Source organism: Heloderma suspectum, chromosome 4 (genome assembly GCF_057233095.1).
Source record: "Heloderma suspectum isolate Gila_16-S chromosome 4, 16-S_ref, whole genome shotgun sequence".
Classification (NCBI taxonomy): domain Eukaryota; kingdom Metazoa; phylum Chordata; class Lepidosauria; order Squamata; family Helodermatidae; genus Heloderma; species Heloderma suspectum.
In genome coordinates, this window is record NC_139461.1 from 248,450,300 (window position 1) to 248,472,048 (window position 21,749).

Here is a 21,749-nt window from a genome sequence, read left to right on the forward strand (position 1 = left end):
CTGAAACATTCTCTTTTCAAACTACAAAACCACTTGCATATTGTGCACTCTCTTATTGCAACAGTAATGCCAACGATTGAGAAATTACTGTCCAGTGACTGGAAAGAGAGACTTCTGGGGAAAAGTCCCATGGAATCCAAAGAAGTGAAAGGTGAGCAATTAGTTTCGTTTGGCTGTGACTGCTTTAGAACCCTCAACCATAGAGAGCAGACATAATTTGGTCTATTGGATAGAGAGGGCAAATCTTGCATCCATAACCCCTCTCTTCCTCACATCATTTAAGTCGTCAGAAGCCCTAATGTCATCAAATTCATGTCATCAGAGTGCAAAGAGTTTTGCCTTATTATAGAGGATGTAAAAGCACTGAAATACAAGACGTGGCTTCCAGCCATCAGCTCATGTATCTTGTGAAATTTGTGGTCTAGTCTTTGATGAGAACTCGCTCTTCTAGTATAATTGGGCTATAATTCACAAAACTGTTCATGCATGATTTCAGTAGGGCTGTCACCCAAATAAAGAAATCTTAATTGATTCATGGTCTGAGTTTGAATGTATTATTTTATTAATTTATCAGTTATGTTTGCATACATCTGCATATGGAACAATAGTCACTATAGAAACCTATCACCCTTTCATGTGAGAGGGAAGAAGGAATGCCTCTTCTAAGATGGTGGGTTTTGGAAGTACGTTCATTAAAACCTTCATTAAAAAGAATATTCTAAAATCTGCTGCCTAATTTATTGGAGACGCCCTTTTAATGAATCAAAAGATTTGCATTCAGCTAAACTAAGCTCTTAATTGATTAGCAGAACACTTCTATGGGAGAGGGAGGAACTGAACCAGAGGAACTGGTTGTTCCATTGCCCTGTTGGCTTGCACTGCCAGGGTGGAAGGAAGATGGGGGTGCATGGCTTCCCCCCACCTTTTTATTTGGCCTTTTTCAGCCATTTTCTTTCTTTCTCTCCCATTGACTCCAGCAGGAAGGGAATTAACTATGCCAGCTCCAGGGCTGGCATAGTGTTGCTCCTGTTCCAGAGGTGTCGAGAGCATGGGAGGGCTTCGGAATCTGTGGATCCACAGCCTCTCCCAGTACGCTTCTATTTTGTGCTCTCTGGCGTCAGAACTCTGACATTGGACAAGCACCAGCTGTAGACTTTTCCACAACCTCATGGAAGAGGCTTGCAAGGCAGTGTCTCCTTCTTTGAGGGCAGACCTCTCTTCTCTCTCTCCACCCTCAAGAGAGGGAGATCTGAAAAATCCTACAGCCCCTGGGATGCCTTCTCAGGCACCATAGAACTACAGCCATAATGTTTCAGATCTAAATGTAACCATTCCTCCTTCTCTCTTCTCTTTGGGCTCTTGCACATCCCAGGAACCCAAGAAAGCCTGGCGGAGAAGGAGTTGCAGCTGCTAGTCATGATTAACCAGCTGTCTATCCTGCGGGACCAGCTGTTGACAGCCCATTCAGAGCAGAAGAACATGGCAGCTATGTTGTTTGAGAAGCAGCAGCAACAAATGGAGTTGGCCAGGCAGCAGCAGGAACAGGTAGGCAGCAAAACACTGTTTGGGGATTGCATTTGCCCTTCTCAGCCTTTGGGATATGTCTTCAGAAGGTGGCCGAAATAGCAGGGCTGGAACGTTCAAGACCCCGCATGACCCTGAAAAGAGATCTTGTCAGTTCTTAGATACCATACAGCTAAAAAGGCTTAATAGGACTGTACCTGCCCCAAATGATACTGGAAAGGCAAACAGTTTGGAAATAGTACAGCTAACTATACTACGGTGTGGGAGTTCTAAGCTAGGGGTCACCCACATGAAAATGCTTTATGACACAAACCAAATACATGTTCAGAATGGGAACCTGCACCTCAGTACAGAGTGAACAAGTTTGTAAACCTCATACAATAATGGGTTAATGGTGATGCAGGGAGATAATGCTGGTGTAAACAGATAGGATTGCCAGGAGTCAAAAAGATTTGCTGGCTATAATTGTGCACATCCTCAGGGCGATCTGGTGTGTGCTGATGCATTGCTGTGCTCAGGTAAATGTGCATAGGGTTACAACCTTAGACATTAACTACTCTGGGATCCCATTTCATTTTCTCATTATCACAAAGTCAGTGTATTGGGGGGTGGGGAATGCCTATTTCTCAGCTATCAGGGAAAATAACTTTCCCTGCATGTGTAGGTTTCAATCCACAAACTACTTGAGATGGGCCACATGAATAATAAATATAGTCCAATCGATATCTATGGAACTATAATGGGTCAAGTGCAATTATGACTACTTTTCAGTGATTTGTGAACTGTGTCGATGGATTTCTCTGTGCCTTTTAGAGATCTCTGTGCATGGTTACTTGTTGAAATCCTTACATTCCCATATTAAAAAACAATCTAGCTATATGGGAATATTGAGAAAAATTGTGAAACAATATGGAACATCGAGAAAAGTAAAAGACACACACCCCCCAAGCCATGTTTCTGTCGTCATAATTTCCAAGTCTGTAAATTCAGATTTCCCCAGTTTTTAAAAGTCAACATCTCTGAGCGGTTACATGGAAAAATAAGTGCAACATATACATCAACTGTACTTTATGTCTGCCGTGTTTCTGAAATGAGAAACAAAGTCTTATTCATAACTGTGTGCAAGTTAATTGCCACCTCCAGTTTATGGTCTATTTGACATAGCCCCATGCCATCATTCCCCAACCTGGTGCCCTCCAGATATGTTGGACTACAGCCAATGCTGCTGGGGTAATAGCAGCTGTAGTCCAACACAGCCTGCAGGAGAAGCCACCATCACCACCACTGGGGAAGAGGCGTGCTTGCCGCTGCTGGGCCTGCTGCTTCCGCCGCTGGGCCTGCTGCTGCCGCCGCTGCCACCACCACCAGGCCTTCCCTGTGGACTTCTGCCTGGCAGACCGCCAGTCCCTGCAGGACCAGGCCCCCAGGTACCGAGCCAGCTGTGCTGCTCCACATGCCCCTCCCTGGAGGGGCTACATAAGCTGGCTGGCTGAGGTGGCCTGGGAGAGCCAGGGCCTGCAGGAGAAGCCACCACCACCACCACTGGGGAAGAGGCGTGCTTGCTGCTGCTGGGCCTGCTGCCAGCGCCGCCGCCGCCACCGCCACCAGGCCTTCCCTGTGGACTCCGGCCTGGCATTATTTTTTAGGGGATTTTTAATTGTTTTGTGTGTGTGTTTTCTTTTTCCTGGGGGATTTTGTTGTGGTTTTAGGGGTGGGTAGCCTGCCTGATAGGCGGGAGCGAGGGGGCATGTGTCCACCTGATGGAGGCAGTGGAGGGAGTGTTGGGGGCCAGAACATACCGAGGCTGGGCGGCAGGCGCTGGCGGAGCGCTAGGGGCAGGCCATGCCAGGTAAGGGGAACAAGGGAGAGATGTGTAGTATCTGTCCCCTGCTCTGGGCCTGTCCAGAGCCAAAGGATGGCTGGGGGAGGCGTGACCCCATCTTCTGGCCTTCGTTTGCTGCTCTGCAATGCCAGGTCTGTTACCCAGAAAACCTCCCTCATCCATGACATGATCCTGGATGAGGGTGCAGACCTGGCATGTATTACGGAGACCTGGCTGGCCGAGGCTGCTGCTCCAACCCTTGCAGCCATGTGTCCAGCTGGATTTTCGTATGCACAGCAGCCGAGGGCTGGGGATCGGGGAGGGGGAGTGGCTGTTATCTACCGAGAGTCCTTGGTCTTCACCAGACCCCCTCTCTGGGAGACCAAGGTTGCTGAGTGCATGTACTGGAGGTTGGGCCCGAAGGGCAGTCTGGGGATTCTGCTCGTGTACCGTCCACCCCGCTGCACGACTGACTCCCTGGCCGAGGTGCTTGAGGTGGTCTCTGATGTGCGTGTACAGTCCCCTAACTTACTGGTGTTGGGGGACTTCAACGTACATCCGGAGGCCATCCTCACAGGAGCACCTCGGGACTTCATGGAGACCATGGCCTCCTGGGAGCTGCACCATATTCTAACTGGGCCCACCCATGTAGCCGGTCATGCACTAGACCTTGTGTTTGTTTCTGGAGAAGCGGGGAGTGATCTGGAAGTTGGGGGTATATCCACCACCCCCTTGTCATGGTCAGATCACTATCTGGTGATGTTGGACTTCTCGGTTCCACAACCCCTCCGCAGGGGTGGAGGACCCATTAAAATGGTCCGCCCCAGGCGTCTTATGGATCCAAATGGATTCCTGAACGCGCTTGGGGATTCTCTGGAGCATGCCAACGGCCACTCGGTCGAGACCGTGGTGGGTGGCTGGAATGCCACAATCACTGGGGCATTAGATCGGGTGGCTCCGAAACGCCCTCTCCCCCTGAACAGGGCTCGGACTGCACCATGGTTCAATCCGCGGTTACGAGCTCTGAAACAGGAGGTGAGACGGCTAGAGTGCCGGTGGCGGAAGTCTCGCTCCAAAGACGATCAGACACGGGCTAGAGCTGTATCTTCAGCCTATCACGTGGCGGTGAAGGCAGCAAAAAAGGAATATTATGCTGCCTCCATCGCGTCTGCAGAGTGCTGTCCCAGGAGGCTGTTCCAAGTGGTCCGGAGCCTGGTCGGTCCTGTGGCTCCGGAACCACTGGAGCATTCTAAGGCCTCCTGTGAGGCTTTGGCAAGGCACTTTGCAGATAAAATTGATCAGATTAGGTGTGTTACTCTGCACACTGTGGATACAGTTAGTGAGCAAGAGGCGGCCTGTGGCAAACCGGTTTTGTGGGATCGGTTCCAGCTTCTTCCTCCTGATGAAGTGGACAAGGTGCTTTCATCTGTAAGGCCGACCACCTGCTTACTTGATCCTTGCCCATCTTGGCTCATTATGAGCTGCAGAGAGAGACTGGGTGAGGGGATCAAGGCGGTGGTGAACGCCTCCCTTGAGGAGGGAGTGATGCCATCAGCCCTCAAGGAGGCAGTGATAAGACCGCTCTTAAAGAAGCCCTCCTTGGATCCTCAAGTTCTGAACAATTTTCGCCCAGTCTCAAATCTGCCATTTTTGGGCAAGGTGATTGAGCGGGTGGTGGCGGTGCAGTTGAAGGCACACTTGGAAGAAACTGATTATCTAGACCCATTTCAGTCGGGCTTCAGGCCTGGGCATGGGACAGAAACGGCCTTGGTCGCCTTGGTGGATGATATGAGGAGGGCTCTGGATAGGGGTGAATGCTCCTTCCTTGTTCTCCTCGACCTCTCAGCGGCTTTTGATACCGTTGACCACGGTATCCTCCTGGACCGCCTGGAGGGGTTGGGCACTGGAGACACTGTATTGCGGTGGTTCCGGTCCTTCCTCTCTGGCAGCTACCAGAGGGTAGCACTGGGAGAGGAGGTTTCGGACCCGTGGCCACTTACTTGTGGGGTGCCACAGGGTTCCATCCTCTCCTCGATGCTATTTAACATCTATGTGAAGCCGCTGGGGGCTATCATCAGGAGGTTTGGGGTGCAGTGTCATCAATATGTGGATGACACGCAGCTCTACCTCTCATTCAAATCTTCACCAAGGTTGGCCATAGAATCCCTGTCCAAATGTCTGGAGACGGTGAGTGGCTGGATGGGGAGGAATAAGCTGAAGCTGAACCCTGACAAGACCGAGGTACTTTTGGTGGGAGACAAGAGGAGGCTGGGGGATGTTGACCTGGTGTTGAATGGGGTACGGCTACCCTTGAAAGACCAGGTCCGCAGCCTGGGGGTCATTTTGGGCTCCCAGCTGTCCATGGAGGCTCAGGTGTCAGCTGTGAGCCGGACAGCGCTGTATCAACTCCATCTGATACGGCGGCTGCGCCCCTTCCTTCCCGACCATCTGCTCCCATCGGTAGTACATGCCCTGGTCTCCTCTCGTTTAGACTACTGTAATGCGCTCTACGTGGGGTTACCCTTGAAGACGGTTATAGGTTATATAGGTTACCAGTTGTTTTCCGGGCCAAATTCAAGGTGTTGGTTTTGACCTTTAAAACCCTATATGGTTCCGGCCCAGCCTACCTTAAGGAGCGCCTCCAGCAACACCAGACAGGCCGCTTAACAAGATCAGCCTCAGATGGCCTTCTCTCTGTCCCATCAGCCAGGACAGCTAGACTGGTGGGGACGAGGGAGAGGGCCTTCTCTGTGGTGGCCCCCACTCTGTGGAACTCCCTCCCTAGGGAACTCCGTCATGCCCCCTCTTTAATGAGCTTCCGTCGTGCATTAAAAACATGGTTGTTCAGGCAGGCATTTGGGGTGGGTTAGGGTATTTAAAAAAAAAAAAATTATGGTAAAATTTTATTGTTTTAAATTGTTTTATGGTGGGTTGTACATCGCCCAGAGTGGCTGGGTGACCAGCCAGATGGGCGATTAATAAATTTAATAAATAAAATAAATAAAAATAAACACATCTGGAGGGCACCAGGTTGGGGAAACCTGCTCTTAGTACTGAACAAGTTGCCTGCTCCTGTAGTATACTTTAGAACTTGCTGTTTCAAGAATAATAAGAAACTGGACATATAGTCATTGTGGTATTCCATTGCAGCAAAGACCAAGTGTCCTGTGAAACCTTAAAGACTATTTAATTTTTATAGCTTAACTCTTTTATGCAGGAGTTTATAATGCCATTGAATTTCAGAGAAGGGATTGCACACCTTCGTTATACTGAGCTTATCTCCAAAGCTTAGATTTTAAGACAGGGGTAGGCAACCTGGTGCTCTTCAGATGTTTTGGATTACAACTCCCACAATCCCTGACCATTGACCCTGTTGGCTAGGGCTTATTGGAAGTTGTAGTCCAAAACATCTGGAGGGCACTAGGTTGCCTACCCATTTTAGGATGAGGATAGTATGAGGATACCACCTGAGATTTCACACCTTCTCTGAACTCATGAAAAGCATTTCTTGGGTCCAGTTCTGATGCAACACTGTACACACGATATCCTTGTTTCCCCCTGCCCCTTGATAATTTTCCTATCTGTGCACTGATCACACACAGATTAATTCAAATATGTGCTCATTCATCTTATTCATCACAAATATTCAGCTTGAAATATTCATTTCACCATTGGAACTCTCCTTCTGTAGAATGGCAGTAGCTCTGCCCTGCCTCATGGGGTGATTGGGAGGTCCTCAGTAGTAATCAAGATGGAGAAGAACTTCAACATCTGAATGGGAAACATGATGTGTGTTGAGCTGAGGGTTTTAGTGCCTGGTTTCTCTTACAGCAGTTGTCATCGGCTGCATGTGTGTGTTTGGCTCCTGCATAGATGAACTGCTGTGTTCTCCCAGTACCAACTGGGGCCTTTTCTTAGTTTGGTAGGGGTGAGCCATTCTGCCCAGGTGGTCTAGAGTTAGAGAGAAAGCTCAGTTAGTAAGCACCTTGGTTCTTCAGCGCCTTTCCCTCTTGCAGATTGCCAAGCAACAGCAACAGCTTATCCAGCAGCAACACAAGATCAACCTGCTACAGCAGCAGATCCAGGTAAAAAGGGAGCTTTTTCCCATTGGGCATAATAAGGAAGATTGATTTAATTAGGGGTATTAGCTTGAAAATCAGGGGACACTGCCTTGGTGCCTTGTTCTGCTACAGTTTCCCTTTATAACTGGGGAGGGCTTTTTTCTAGGTGTACAAAAATTAACAAAGAAACAGTTCAAAATGATGATGGATTAAATGTGGCTTAAAAATATATGGTATATGCCTATGGCTGCAGTCCTAAAACCCTTATTTGGAACAGGTCCCATTGAAATCAGTGGGACTTTGTTCAAGTAAATGTATGTAGGATTTGGGCTGTGAATCATACACTGCAAGCCTTAGCATGCCATAGAGAAAATGAAGGAGGTTCAGATCACATGTTGGGGGCTAGGTTGTTCCGGGCAGTCATGCCCCCCACCAGCCACAAATGGGGGGCATGAAGGGGTCCTACGGACATAAATCAATTTGCCCTTTGGACCTCTTCTTATGTGTGCTGAACATGCAGGGGGCAGGGTTACCTCATCCAGCCCTGTGATTCCCTCATGTGTTCTTGTTAACATTTGAGGGTGTTCATCTGAAGCTGTTTAGAACTGCATGTTTGCGGTACTTCCAGCGATGAATTTAAGTTGGTTTAGGATTAGTTTAACTGTTGAGGGTTTTTTCCCCTGAAAGAACTTTGGGAGTCGTGTTCTTGTGAGATGGCTCTGAATCATTTGTTAGATAATCCCTTCACAGAACAGCTGTTCCCAGATTTCCTTCCATTAAAGCAGGGGTGGGAAGCCTGTGGGCTACATGCAGCCCCCATGGCCAGTTTTGCGGCCCTGCCCCTCCTGGTCCTGCTGCCACCTATTTTGCTGCTGTTGTAGTGGCAGTGGCAGCAAAACGGAGTGATTCTGCTTGCAAACAGAATCTGTGAGCCTTGTTTCCTTGCAAAATTGCTGCTTTTTTGTCACCACCACTGTGGTGGCAAATTCAGCAGAGATTTTGGTGGTGTTGGGGGTTCTAGGGAGGGCAGTGCCAGATGTTGCACAGCCTTGCCCTAAAGTCATGACTTTTAAATAGGGACACTAGGAGAGTTATATCTAGATGAAACACTCTGTGTCCAGTTCCATATTCCTAGCAACTTAAATTTACTTCACCTTCATGCATGTACTGTTTTGGATATTCTGAGGGCCAGTCTATCCACATGACAAGGGGAAGGAGAGCTTAAACTTCAGGCTAAACGATCTGCTTATATCCATAGAGTGGGAAAGATAAAGGCACAGTACCGCTAGTAGCAGCTCACAGGATCATAGGAAGCTGCCTTATGTGGCATCAGGCTATTTGCCCCTCTGTCTCAGTATTGCTTGTGACTGGCGGTGGCTCTGTAGGGTCTCAGGCAGAGGTCTTCCCCATTATCTCCTACTTGGATCATTTTAGCTTGTGGTGCTAGGGACTGAACTGTGGACTCCCTGTATGCAAAACATGCACTTCACCACTGAGCGATGGTCCTTTCCTTGTGTGGGGAGGGGCGAACAGGCTCATGGTGTGAGAGGAAAGGATTAATCCCCTCCCTGTGAAGTGCAGCCCCAGTTCAAACCCTTGTGGCTGCTTTTAGCAAAGAAGGAAAAAAATACATTGGAAATGCATTTGCACATCTCTAACGTCACTTTGGTTTACCTGAAGCATCAGTGTTTCCTTCATTGCACTGATAACACCACCTTTCTGTCTGTCTCCATAGATATGTTGTGAGGGTACATAAATTAACTGCCTAATCCACTGATACTACACTAATTATGTGGAAAGTGGGGAGGTCATGAAGATCCCTCTACCACTCCCTCGAGTTGATCTTGCATAGGCCTGTCTGGATGGGTAGTATTGTTCCCTGATGGTAATTGTGTATTTGGCTGCATCTGTCTCTCTGTCCCCCACTTCCCTCACTCTTTTCTCTTCAGCAGGTCAACATGCCCTATGTAATGATTCCAGCCTTTCCTCCCAGCCATCAGCCTCTTCCTGTCACCCCAGATCCTCAAATGGCACTTCCCATTCAGCCGATTCCTTGTAAACCAGGTATGAAGAGGCTACGAAAAATGGAATTCTGGGTAATGAGACACAGACTTCCTGGGTGTTTTTGTACTGTTGTACTGGGATGGGAGGAAGTTTCACTCCCAACTACAACCATTGAAGTCCGTGGTACTACACCAGTCTGTGTGATTAGTGAATTAGTAGCTTAACCAGATAAGTTGAAGCACTTTTATTTAATGGGTTGTATCCATGCTAAGTTAGCTGCATTCATTTTGAAAAGTTTGCCATGACTAAATGAAGTCCCATTGATTCTAATGGGAAAGAATTTACACTCCATGCAGGCGTTTGCCCACTCCATGCATACAGCTAAAGTGGGGATGGGACATGTGTGAGGATGCAAGTCCTGCCCCAAGTGCCCCCACTCCCCCATCCACTTCACAGATCTTCCTGTGTTGAGTGCAAAGGTCTGTATAGGGGTTTGTAAGTGCATTTGGCTGAACGCGCTTACACAGCTCCCATGATCAGGAGGTTCCCAATTGCGGAAGCTGTGTAAGTCTGAAGGTATGTGAGGAAGCCGGGGGCACTTGGGGGTGGGGTGTGCATGCTCACACCCCACTTTAGCCTTATGTGTGATCTGGGCAAACGCCTGCATAGGACTTTAATCTGGATCTCACCCAATGAAACTAAGAGCCGCTTCACTTGCCAAAGTACATTGCAGATTGGTGTTCCATTGGTGTCTGCTGTGAAAAACATGGAACGTGTGAAGGGGAGGTGGATATCCCTACCTGTTCAGGGTTACACTCCAGGGAAATATTATTGGCTGATAAACAAATTTAATTTTACGCAAATCTGTTTGATTTGCATAACTCCGAGAGCCCAATTTGGAGTTTCCTAGTTCTTAATGCAAAAAAACTTGATTCCTTGAGATTTGTTGCTGGGAGAAAGATTTATGTTTAGGCTGACTCCGTACATAATCTCCAGCCCTTCTGTTTCTGCACTGTCTGTAGTGGAGTACCCCATGCAGCTTCTGCACAGCCCCCCTCCTTCAGCACTGAAGAGACCTGCAAGCTCAGGCCACCTACAGATCCAGGTGAAACGCCAGAACACTTTTCTTTGTTTGCTCCCAAATCCCCAGTGGGGATGCGCTTCTAGTCTCCTCCTTCTCTCTCTCCTTTTCAGGAATCTTCACAGCCATTGAACTTAACAGCGAAGTCCAAAGGCTCTGAGCTCCCCAATGCCTCCAGCTCACCTAGTTTAAAGATCAGCAGCTGTCAGTCTCTCACTCCTAACCATGGAGTTTCTCGGGAGTTGCAGGCCAGCCCTCCCAGCCTCCCTTTGGGTAGGTCCATGAAGCTTTCCCTTGCTCTGGCTCTGAGCTGGCACAGAAGTGATTCCTCATTTGGATCACTTAAAACTGTAAGCTCGTTGCAAAGGGCAGTATCCAGGGCTGGCTGTTCGCCAGCGCTCTTCAGGTTGTGCCAGCAGGAATGACCGCTACTGCAGTGGCAAACTAGCCTAAACTAGCAGTCCAGAACGGGGCAGGTCAGCAGAGCTGCCGTCTGCAAACTCCGCTAACTTGTTCCATTCTGGAAATGCCAGCTTGGGGTGTTTTCCGGTTGCTGTAGCAGGTGTTGGCTTCCCGTTGCACTAGCCATAATCCCTGTTAGTGCAATGGGCACCATTGGATACTGCCCCAAATATCCACAGTTTGTTACCTTACTCTCTTGATTTGTCTCGGAAAAAGAATTTCACCCATTCCTGGATTTGGGAAGGACCTGAACATGGCATTCCTTGAGGTTTTGTTTGGGATTATTTTCCTATATTGGTCGTGTTGCACCAGAGTTAAATGGGGAGGGGCTGTAGCTCAGTGGTAGAGCACAAGCTTTGTATGCAAAAGGTCCCAGGTTCAATTCCCAGCATCTCCCAAGTTGGCTTGGGAGAAACCAGGTCTGAAACCCTAGGAGAGCCTCTGCCCGACAGTGTAGCCAATACTGAGCTAGATGGGCCAATTGCCTGACTTGGCATAAGGCAACTTAACATGTCTAAGTCAAGGTGCTCAGTGTAAATGTATTACATTGCCTAGGATGCCCATAATTTAAAATATGTGTGTAGGTGATGACTTTCAAGCCTACCTGCATGTGGCAGTTTTTGTCTGGTTCTGAATTGGAAGATGCCATGAGAAAACTACTCTCACTCTAGAAGGCACATCTTCACTAACTGAATTCATTACCCATGTAATCACCCTGCCATACGCAAAATGAAGGTTTTTCTCCCCACCTTTCAAATGCGTGCTTATGGAAGAAGCAGGATTCTAGTCTGAAGAAATAATGGCACAAGCAAAACCAGGTGGTGTTGGTATTTCCCAATAAATTGATGCAGAGGACATGGATGAGATCTAATCTGTTTTGTATCAGAGGTGCACACTCTGCAGTTTCATGATAACTGCAGATAACTGAAGGCACAGGATAACAACAGAGCGATTTTTGTGGGTCAGGGAGGGGGAATCCATGATGGGGAAAATGCCACTTCCTAAGCCTTACTAGGCTTTCACTGACCAGGGCAAAATGAGAGGAGGAGTGGCTCCCCCCCCCCCGCCCACACACACATTATTGGTTTGTTGAAAATATGTCTCCTATTGTTTCCAGTGGGAGGAGAATTCCCTATGCCAGCTCCAGGGATGATATTGTTTTCCCCTGGTTCTGGGGGCATGTCTAGGAAATGAGGGGATTTTGGATCTGGTGGATCCAAAGCCTCCTCTAATCTGCCCTTAACATGCCCTTAAAATGCACCCCCTTTGCCCTTACTGCTGGCAGAGGAATACCAACATGGCAGCCATGGCAGTGGAAAGCTCCACTATTGTACATGGAGGACCTGTAAGGGGTGGGGGGCTTCCTCTGTACCCACACATGGGGAGGTCCACAGTATCCTATGGCTCATATAATTGCATCCTAAATCTTTCTGTTTCTGATGAGAAAAAAGCCTGATGGTTTTAAAAGAAGATTCACTGGGTGCTTGAGAAGACAATAAATACAGGATTCTTGGACCTGGGAGACATGCCTGTGCAACTTTCTTCCCTGGTTAACTTCCTGACAGCTGAGGATTTTGGCAAGGGCAGTGGATGTTGTCACATGGCCACGTGACACCAGTTTTATTTTTTTACTACTGTAGGGTTCCTTGGAGAGGGAGATGCTATAACCAAAGCAATCCAGGATGCTCGGCAGCTTCTACACAATCAAAGCAGAATGACAGATGGCTCTCCAAATCATCCCTACAGGAAAGTAAGTGGTCCTGCTGTTACAGAACCCCTTCTGGTCTCTTCTTAAAGGGAGAAGTATAATAAGGGTGTCCTCTCTGTTAAAAGGACTTGAGTGAGAGTCAGAATTTTGAGGAAGTAGATATGTGTAACTAGACTCCTGCAATTCATGGAACGAGAACTGCCAGATGTACAAGCTGGGTTTAGAAAAGGCAGAGGAACTAGAGACCAAATTGCCAATATCCGCTGGATAATGGAGAAAGCCAGGGAGTTTCAGAAAAACATCTATTTCTGTTTTATTGATTACTCTAAAGCCTTTGACTGTGTGGAGCATAACAAATTGTGGCAAGTTCTTGGTGGTGTGGGGATACCAAGTCATCTTGTCTGCCTCCTGAGGAATCTGTATAACGACCAAGTACCAACGGTAAGAACAGACCACGTAACAATGGACTGGTTTAAGATTGGGAAAGGAGTACGGCAGGGTTGTATACTCTCACCCTACCTATTCAACCTGTATGCAGAATACATCATGTGACGTGCTGGGCTTGATGAAACCAAGGCTGGAGCTAAAATTGCTGGAAGAAACATTAACAATCTCAGATATGCAGATGATACCACTTTGATGGCTGAAAGCGAGGAGGAGCTGAGGAACCTTATGATGACGGTGAAAGAAGAAAGTGCAAAAGCTGGGTTGCAGTTCAACCTCTAAAAAACCAAGATTATGGCAACCAGCTGGATTGATAACTGACAAATAAGAGGGAGAAAACGTGGAGGCAGTGACAGACTTTGTATTTCTAGGCTCAAAGATGACTGCAGACGCTGACTGCAGCCAGGAAATCAGAAAACGTTTACTTCTTGGGAGGACAGCAATGACAAATCTTGATAAAATAGTGAAGAGCAGAGACATCACACTGACAACCAAGGTCTGCATAGTTCAAGCAATGGTATTCCCTGTAGTAACCTATGGCTGCGAGAGCTGGACCATAAGGAAGGCTGAGCGAAGGAAGATAGATGCTTTTGAACTGTAGTGCTGGAGGAAAATTCTGAGAGTGCCTTGGACTGCAAGAAAATCAAACCAGTCCATACTCCAGGAAATAAAGCCAGACTGCTCACTTGAGGGAATGATATTAAAGGCAAAACTGAAGTACTTTGGCCACATAATGAGAAGACCGGATACCCTGGAGAAGATGCTGATGCTAGGGAAAGTGGAAGGCAAAAGGAAGAGGGGCCGACCAAGGGCAAGATGGATGGAGGATATTCTGGAGGTGATGGACTTGACCTTGGGGGAGCTGGGGGTGGTGCAGCCGACAGGAAGCTCTGGCATGGGCTGGTCCATGAAGTCACGAAGAGTCGGAAGCGACTGACCGAATAAACAACAACAACAATTTGTGGAATGTGGAATCTAGTGGAGTAACTCCATCTATCAAGGACGTAAGTGGTATCTAGGTTTTCCCAAAGTCCTTTTGTGCAGTAGAAAGAGCAACGAACGAACTTCCCAAAGCGAAGTTCAGAAAGGGCTCACTTAAAATGAGCTAAGTTGGACTTGATTTGGATTGGGCTTGAATAAGTAAATTCTAAACCTGGGCCCATTCTGAGCTCCAGGTCATTGGGAACAGGACAAGGCCTATAGGCCTCCTAATTCTTCTCCCCGCTCCCTCCACCCCCAGAGGACATAATGAAGCCTAGAGGCCTCCACAGCCACTTTTCAAGCCCTCCCCCCTCCATTGTCCCCCAGAGTATTCCTGACAGAGGCAACAAGGAAGGTTGCTGCTGTAGCCTAGCTGCAGGAACATCATCTCAGGCACCAAGATCTCTGAGAATTGTGGATGTACCAGAAGCCAGGGTCTCGGCACCCACTGTACTGCTACAGGCTGCAGCAGTAGCCCCTTTCTTCACTGCTGTCACTGCCAGGTCAACTCAGTAAATAAGCAAAGGGCTGTGGCTCTGGGGAGGCTGGAGCTGGGACCAACTAATTATGAACTGAGCCTGAATTTTGGAGAGATTTGAGATTGGCTCATAATTAACCTAGACGTTTGAATTTGGGAAGGCTGTACTCTGAACTCACCAATTCCGAACTTCAGGTGCCATCACTAAGTAGAACAGAGAATACTTGTTCTGTTGAGGAACTCTGTAAAGTTATTCAAACCTGACCTCATTCCCTCTTCAGAGTAATGTCTTCACAAGTTATCTAGAATGCTAGTTCAAGTCTTCCTTGTTCTTTCAATGGGACTTTCCACTAAACTGGGAAAATTTTGCTATTCCCCCCTCCCAGGACCCTTTTGTGCAGCAGATTGTGTTGCATGCTGGTCTTTATGTGCTCCTTTGCAATCCAGCTATGGAGCAGTGTTTGGGCTGTGCAGCCCTGCATTTAGGACTCCTTATTCCCAGTGGTCTGATGGAGCCCTTCTCTTTTGACCTCTTGACTAACATAATGTATAAGAATCCAGTCTTTTCAAACATAGACTGGATGCCATGCTAGTCACTTCTAATCTTGCTTGTCCTGGTAATATGTGGTAAACCACCTTCCCATATGTTTTCAGGACCATGCCAGCATGGATTCTTCACCTGCAAAAGAACAGGCAGAGGAGACTTCTTTGCAGAGGCTGGATGAGTCCATGTTAACCTGTGATGGGGATGGTAATTTTATTTATTTATTTAATTAATTTCTATATCACCCCATAGCCAAAGCAATCTGGGCAGTTTACAAAGGTTAAATAACAGTTGTTCTTCAAAAGCTTTTCTCCAGGGAAGAATTTGGGCCTTTTCTTTGCTGAGTTTCTCACAGCTCTTCTACTGTAATCAACACCTTGCTGGACTCCATAGCACAGTGATAGCGGGTAAAGGACACAACTTCTGCAGAATCTGTTTAGGTTGAATGGATACATTTTCAGTGGTTCTGAGAGCCTATGATGTCCATGAACTCTGCAGATTCTCATCTTCTCTAGAATTTTACATATTGCTGATCTGTGAAATCCACATTGTACTGCCTCACTTGTTATGGTTTCTAGAAATAAAGAAGTTCTTATGTTGGAATGAACTATGGGTCTTTACATCATCTAGTTCAGGGGTAGGCAACCTTCAGATGTTTTGGACTACAGCTCCCACAATTCATGACCATTGGCCATGCTGGCTGGGGCTGATGGAATTTGTAGTCCAAAACATCTAGATGGCACCACGTTACCTACCCCTCATTTAGTCTATAAGTTCTCAAGCAGTGGGACATGCTCCTTCAGGAGTAGGTGGGGACATAGTTCTGATAGAATCCTGAAGCTCTCTGTTTCCCTTAAAAGTAAAGTGTTCTAGCCCCCTGTGAATGTCCGGTCTCCGTATTGGGAGAAGCAGTACTGGGAGAAGCGGCACCTACCAATACTCTCCTTTATTTCAATTTAAAGGCCCAGGAACCTTGTCCTGCACTGAATGTCATAAATCTTTTAAGTGTAAGAATTTAGAGTTGTTCTTTGGAGTTATTGGAATGGAGGAGGCAGATACGGAGTGGGATCCATTCAGTAGAGGAGGAATACTAAGATGTATGTGGCAAAAAAGTGGGACTGTGTATCAAAGAGGTGAGGGAGCAATGAGTATAAGGATGTACTTAAGGACTAGCAAGGGAATCTTCTCAGGTTGCAGGTCTGTTATGCACAAACTCTTATACCTACTTTGCAGCATCTCCTTATTGGCTGTTCCTTGGTCCTTTCTTCTCAGGCTCCCGGCATTTCCCCGAATCCAGGAACAACAACCACATCAAGCGTCCCATGAATGCCTTCATGGTGTGGGCCAAGGATGAGAGACGCAAGATCTTGCAGGCCTTCCCAGACATGCACAATTCAAGCATCAGTAAGATTCTAGGTAAGAAACTCTGCCCAGGCAGGCGTCCTTTATTTAGTTCTGTTCTCCGACAGCTTTGGGTATTTCTGTAAGGCACATTGTTAGCCCTGTGCACCCTCAGGCAAGGACTTACTGCTAATCTTGTGCAGGTTACCAGCGGGCTGTGTGCTGCTGTGATAAAAGCCCCAAAGCAAATCCTCACCCCTCTCTCTGGGGACTGCCTGTCACAACTCTTTGATTCTTCGGCGTTGACACCTGAGCATGCAAAACAGATGTGAAAGCAGTCCTTAAAAAATAAGGAGACAACCCATATGAGCAGAAAGGAAGCCAAAACTGACCCTTTCTCAGGGAGCTACATATACAGCTGTGGTTGTGAGCCTTTTTCTCAAGTGAGTGACATGAATTGCAGGCTTAGCACTGACTTAGCAAAGGTGTTCTTGACCTCCCTTGTCAGTTACACTGCCTGTCCCAGCAGATCTTGGGGCTGAGCTTGCACACAGGTAGCGCCCCCCCCAACTCAGTAGCAAGGCTTTTCTTTCAGCCCACAAGCAGCAAGCCTGCTCTGCACCTTGTTGTTTTAGAGGCTTTGTTCGTTGCTCGAGGAAGAGGGAAATAAGTCTTTTGGCTCAGGAGCAGGATGCTGAGTTTGGACTGAAAAGAAAGACTTCCAGGAGGGGAGGCTCTCCCTTCCAACCACCATCCAGGTATAAACATGGCTAGCATGTGAGCTTTCGAATTTACAATTTTGCAGCAGTGGTTGACTCTGGGGATTGAGCATAAATCCTAATCAGGTGGTGCTAATGTGTGCGATCTGTAAGATACCTATATTCATTCTGATCAAAGTTCATTGTTATCTGCTAAACCTAGAACCTGTCTTAACTGGGCAGAAAGAATGGCTCATCACCAAGCCAGCCTAAGCAAGCAAGAATAAGAGAGCAAGAATATCTAGGTTCATGGAGAGACTAAGGATGTGGGGATTCAGTGTGAGAGCTGCTACAGAAGAGGAGTGTGGACACGCATCTTCTGGGGAAAGATGGACAAATCACTTTGAATTCTCTAGGGCAGCCTTCCCCAACCTGGTGCCCTACAACTCCCAGCATTTCTGACCATTGGCCATGCTAGCTGGTGCTGATGGGAGTTGTAGTTCAAAACATCTGGAGGGCACCAGGTTGAGGAAGGCTGCTCTAGGGGTCTTTCTTAGAATCCCGGTGGCAGGCAACTGGCCATCTGGACTGACCTCTCTATAACCCTAGCCCTGGCCAACAATATTTCTCCTACCAGCTGTGTTGCACTAGGGCAGGGGTGCAGAACCTTGTTCAGCCTGAGGGCCAAATTCTGTTTCGGAGAAGCTCTCCCAGTGGTGGGTGGGGCTGAAAATACCAGCATAGTTTAGCTTAAAGTGCTTGCTGCTGGTAACTAAGCCTTAGGAGAGGCATTTTTACCCTTTAGAAGTTGGGGGTGGGGTGGGGAGATGCAAGGAAATCATCAAACAATAGTTGGTCGGGGAAAAGGGTTATGGGGCCAGAGAAAGGGGAAGGGATGTGGCCACTTAGGGAACCCCAGAGGGATGGACTGGGATCCCAGGAGGACTGGATTTGGCCCCTTGCCTGGGGTTCTGCATCCCTGCACCAGGGCCAGTCCCTAGTTATTAAGTGAATTCCTTCTCCTGTATGAGTTCTAATCTCATCAGCACACATGAAATATTTGCTTGAAACAAAGGCTTCCAAATATACAAAATATACAAAATATTTGCTTGAAACAAAGGCTTGTATGTCGGACTGAAACCCATAGCCCAACATCCATTTGGAACACAGCAGGGCAGGCGACCTTTTGACAGGACAGGGTGGGGTCTAGAATTCAAACCATATTCACTCAGAGAACAAGTCCCACTGAAATCAGTGGGACCCATTTCCAAGTACATTCACTGAGGGTGGAGGCATGAAATTGATAATAATCTCTGAAGCATCCTGTGGAATTGTCATCTCAGAAGGGTTGCATCAGTTCCCTTAACTAGATATATCCTACTTTCACCCAATTTTGTGCATGTTAGAAGATGGGCTAGTTAGATCTTCTTATGTTTCTGATACTGAACAAATTGCTTACCTTTGCTGTATACTACAAGGTGCTATGGTCTTGTTTTTCCTAATTATATTTCTGATATTCTACACCACAGAATACGCAGCACAAATAGATGATATAAAAAAAAATTGTAGAGGCAAATAGTCAATCAGTCAATTTTATTATTTCAGACAAAGGCCATAACAGCGTTTTTGGTTCCAGAAACCAATGCAGTAATCTGTAAAGTATATCCAATGCTGAGACATACAACATGTGTGTATATATAATAAAATGGATTATCTAGCCTAAAAATGATAATCTAAAAGGCAACGTCCAAGTCTGACAAAGAATATCACCATGACAACACACAACATTTGAATTGACAAAGCAGTATTGGATTTTTGCAGTGGCCATAGCAAGCTGGGCCACTTTATGAGCGATTGCGTTGTACTTATCATTCAACGGAAGATCCAGTGTATGGCAATTATCCCTGTTAGCAAGCTTATAAACCCCAGGGGTTTGCCTAGAGAGGACCAAACAAAAAATAATAATATGGCAGATCTTCTACTGTGTTGCCTCCATAAATATCTAATCTTGTTTTGCAAGCAGTCCAGGTATACTAGTCTTTAGTAACCATTGCTAGCATGGCCTGAAAGCAGACGTCTGTTTGTTGTTGTTATGTTTATGTATATGGTGCTTTACCGGAAAACACAGAGCACAGTTCTGTGCCTGTTTAGACAGAAAAAACTCCTACAACTCCCAGCATTCCCCAGCCAACCATGCGTTTTCTATATAAACATGCATAGGATTGTGCCCTTAGGCAAGGAATTATTTCTTTGCCGAATACTTAATTAGGCCAATTCAAAAGATCACAAAAAATGTGCAAGCTTTCGAGATCTCCAGATCTCTTCAGCATGCAAAATGTTGTACAAAGCAGGTGTGGGGAATAGGAGGGAGAAGGAAAGGCTGACTGGATGTTGTAATCAGGATGTCTGCATAGCCAGAGTCATAAAATGATATGAAGGAGGAGGAGGGTTTGCAGGGATTCAGATCAGGCTTTGCCAGGTGGTCTGATGCTTTCGGGTCTCGAAAGCTTGCACATTTTTTGGTGATATTTGAGTTAGTTTAATAAAGATATGACACTATATGGATTTAGGAATTTTTCTTATGGCTGCCACAGTTGACTTTGTTTTTTTAAGCAAAAAGACTGTAAAGTCCTTGGGGCAGGGACCTATCTAAATGTTGACAGTTAAGGGAGTCAATAAAGAAAGGTGAAGGAAGCAAAAAACACGCTCCTTAATTGCATGAAGTGAGCTCTGCTAAATAATATTCCTAGCAGAGGGAGTTTTACAGTCCTATACTTTAAAAAAAAATGGGGAATTGAGGTGTTTGCCTGTTATGGATGGGGTTGCACTCCCTCTGAAGGAGCAGGTATGTAGTTTGGAGGTGCTCCTAGATCCGTCTTTGTCACTGGAGGCCTAGGTGGCCTCGGTGACCCGGAGTGCCCATTACCAACTCTGGTTGGTACACCAACTATGGCTGTTCCTAGATAGGGATAGCCTAGCCACCATGATCCATGCACTGGTCACCTCACAATTAGACTACAACAATGCGCTCTCTGTGGGGCTACTTTTGTGCGTGGTTCAGAAGCTGCAGTTAGTGCAGAATGCAGCAGTTAGGGTGGTCAGTGGGACACCTAGCTATGCTCATATAGCAACTGTGTTAGAAGAACTGCGCTGGCTGCCTATTGGCTATCAAGCCATGTACAAGGTTATGTTATTATCATATAAAGCACTAAACAACATGGGACCAGGATATCTAGCAAACCACCTTCCCTTATATATACCCAGGCGACATCAGATCATCAGAGGAGGCCTTGCTAGTCATTCCAAAATGATAGGAATGTTGCCACACAATACCTCAACAGCGGGGCTTCTTTGCAAAAGCACCCATCCTCTGGAAAACCCTCCCCCTTGCTGTTCGGGAGGCAGAAAGTACAGCATCTTTCAAACGCCTCCTAATAACACACCTTTTCACCCAGGCCTTCCCTGGGTTGTAACTGCTGTTGGGTTTTATTTTAGTTTTACATGCTGCTTTTAAACTCTTGAAGTCTTACTTTAGGTTTTATTGTTTTGTATTTTATGGTTTTAATTGTTTTGAACTGCTTTGAACTGCCCAGAGAGCCTCTGCTGCTGGGCAGTATATAAATGTAATAAATAAAAAAAATAAAAATGGCCATATGCATGGCAGCTAGTTAGACGGAGTAGCGATACCTTGTAATCCATCTGAGATCTGGGAGGTAGCAGACAAAGAGCCCGTGTGTAATAAGCATATGTCTCTGCAAGCACTGGTTTTGGGACCAAACTAGAGCCATGAGCCCTCTGTGTAAGGTGCACTTTAAAAACTGTTCCAGTAAGCACATTTTGAGAACTTGTATTACCTCCTGTCACCGGAAGCATAACCCAGAAATAAAGTAGAAGTCTGTGAACTCTGGATAGTAGCATTCACCCGTGCTCAGTCCTAAGGAGGGGTGTTAAAAAAGGAAGGTCTAAGTAATGCTCTCACAGAGCAATCTTTTACGTGTCTACTCAGAAGTAAATTTCATTGCGTTCAATGGGGCTTTCTCCCAGGTAAGTGGGTATAGGATTGCTTACTTTGGGTAATCTCCAGATCTTTGTACTTTTTGTCTGGTTTCTTTGTACACCATAAGTAGAGGATGCTAAATTTAATAAAGACGATGCCTAATATGGATGCAATATTCTGTGACACAAAAATAACCCTCCCCAGGGGTGGTTCACCTTCACTCAGATGTGCATTTCCCACGATGTGGCCCACTTCTGAGCTGTCACCTCATCATAAGCTAGCATAGCCTGGCTGGTTATTTAAAGACGTGTGGTTTCTCAAGAGTTCATCCATGCTGCTGGGAGTGAACACGCGATGCTTCAACCTCAGGGTTTTGTGGGTTGCTCTCGGCATGTTTAATTTGGGCTCATACATTACTTCTAAAATAAACTAGGGCTCCCTCTTTCAGGGGCTGGAGTATTAGGATGTGATCTGGTGCTGACTGCAACCCACACTGGCCTAGGGCATTGAGGGGCCTTGTGGTGGTTTGTCTGTTTCAAACTGCAGCCTGCACTTTGAGGGATTTATCAAACAGTATTCAAGATCTTAGGGGGATGGCTTTGTC

General features: G+C 46.7%; 1 protein-coding gene across 8 annotated transcripts in view; it reads left to right on the forward strand.

Moving 5' to 3' along the window:
* SOX13 (SRY-box transcription factor 13) overlaps positions 1-21,749 on the forward strand; it is a 94,196-nt gene that overhangs the window by 59,552 nt on the left and 12,895 nt on the right. For 5 of the 8 annotated variants that reach the window (XR_014790645.1, XM_084853225.1, XM_084853221.1 and 2 more), the window contains exons 4-12: positions 65-151; positions 1,373-1,545; positions 7,363-7,431; positions 9,357-9,471; positions 10,434-10,516; positions 10,606-10,765; positions 12,595-12,704; positions 15,220-15,316; positions 16,382-16,525. Coding sequence is in view for 7 of the 8 variants with exons in the window: in XM_084853225.1 (XP_084709351.1) it covers positions 65-151; positions 1,373-1,545; positions 7,363-7,431; positions 9,357-9,471; positions 10,434-10,516; positions 10,606-10,765; positions 12,595-12,704; positions 15,220-15,316; positions 16,382-16,525 (1,038 nt within the window). In the remaining variant the exon portion in view is untranslated. The remainder of the gene's footprint in view (positions 1-64; positions 152-1,372; positions 1,546-7,362; positions 7,432-9,356; positions 9,472-10,433; positions 10,517-10,605; positions 10,766-12,594; positions 12,705-15,219; positions 15,317-16,381; positions 16,526-21,749) is intronic. The other 3 variants (XM_084853224.1, XM_084853226.1, XM_084853222.1) reach the window with 1 other exon arrangement.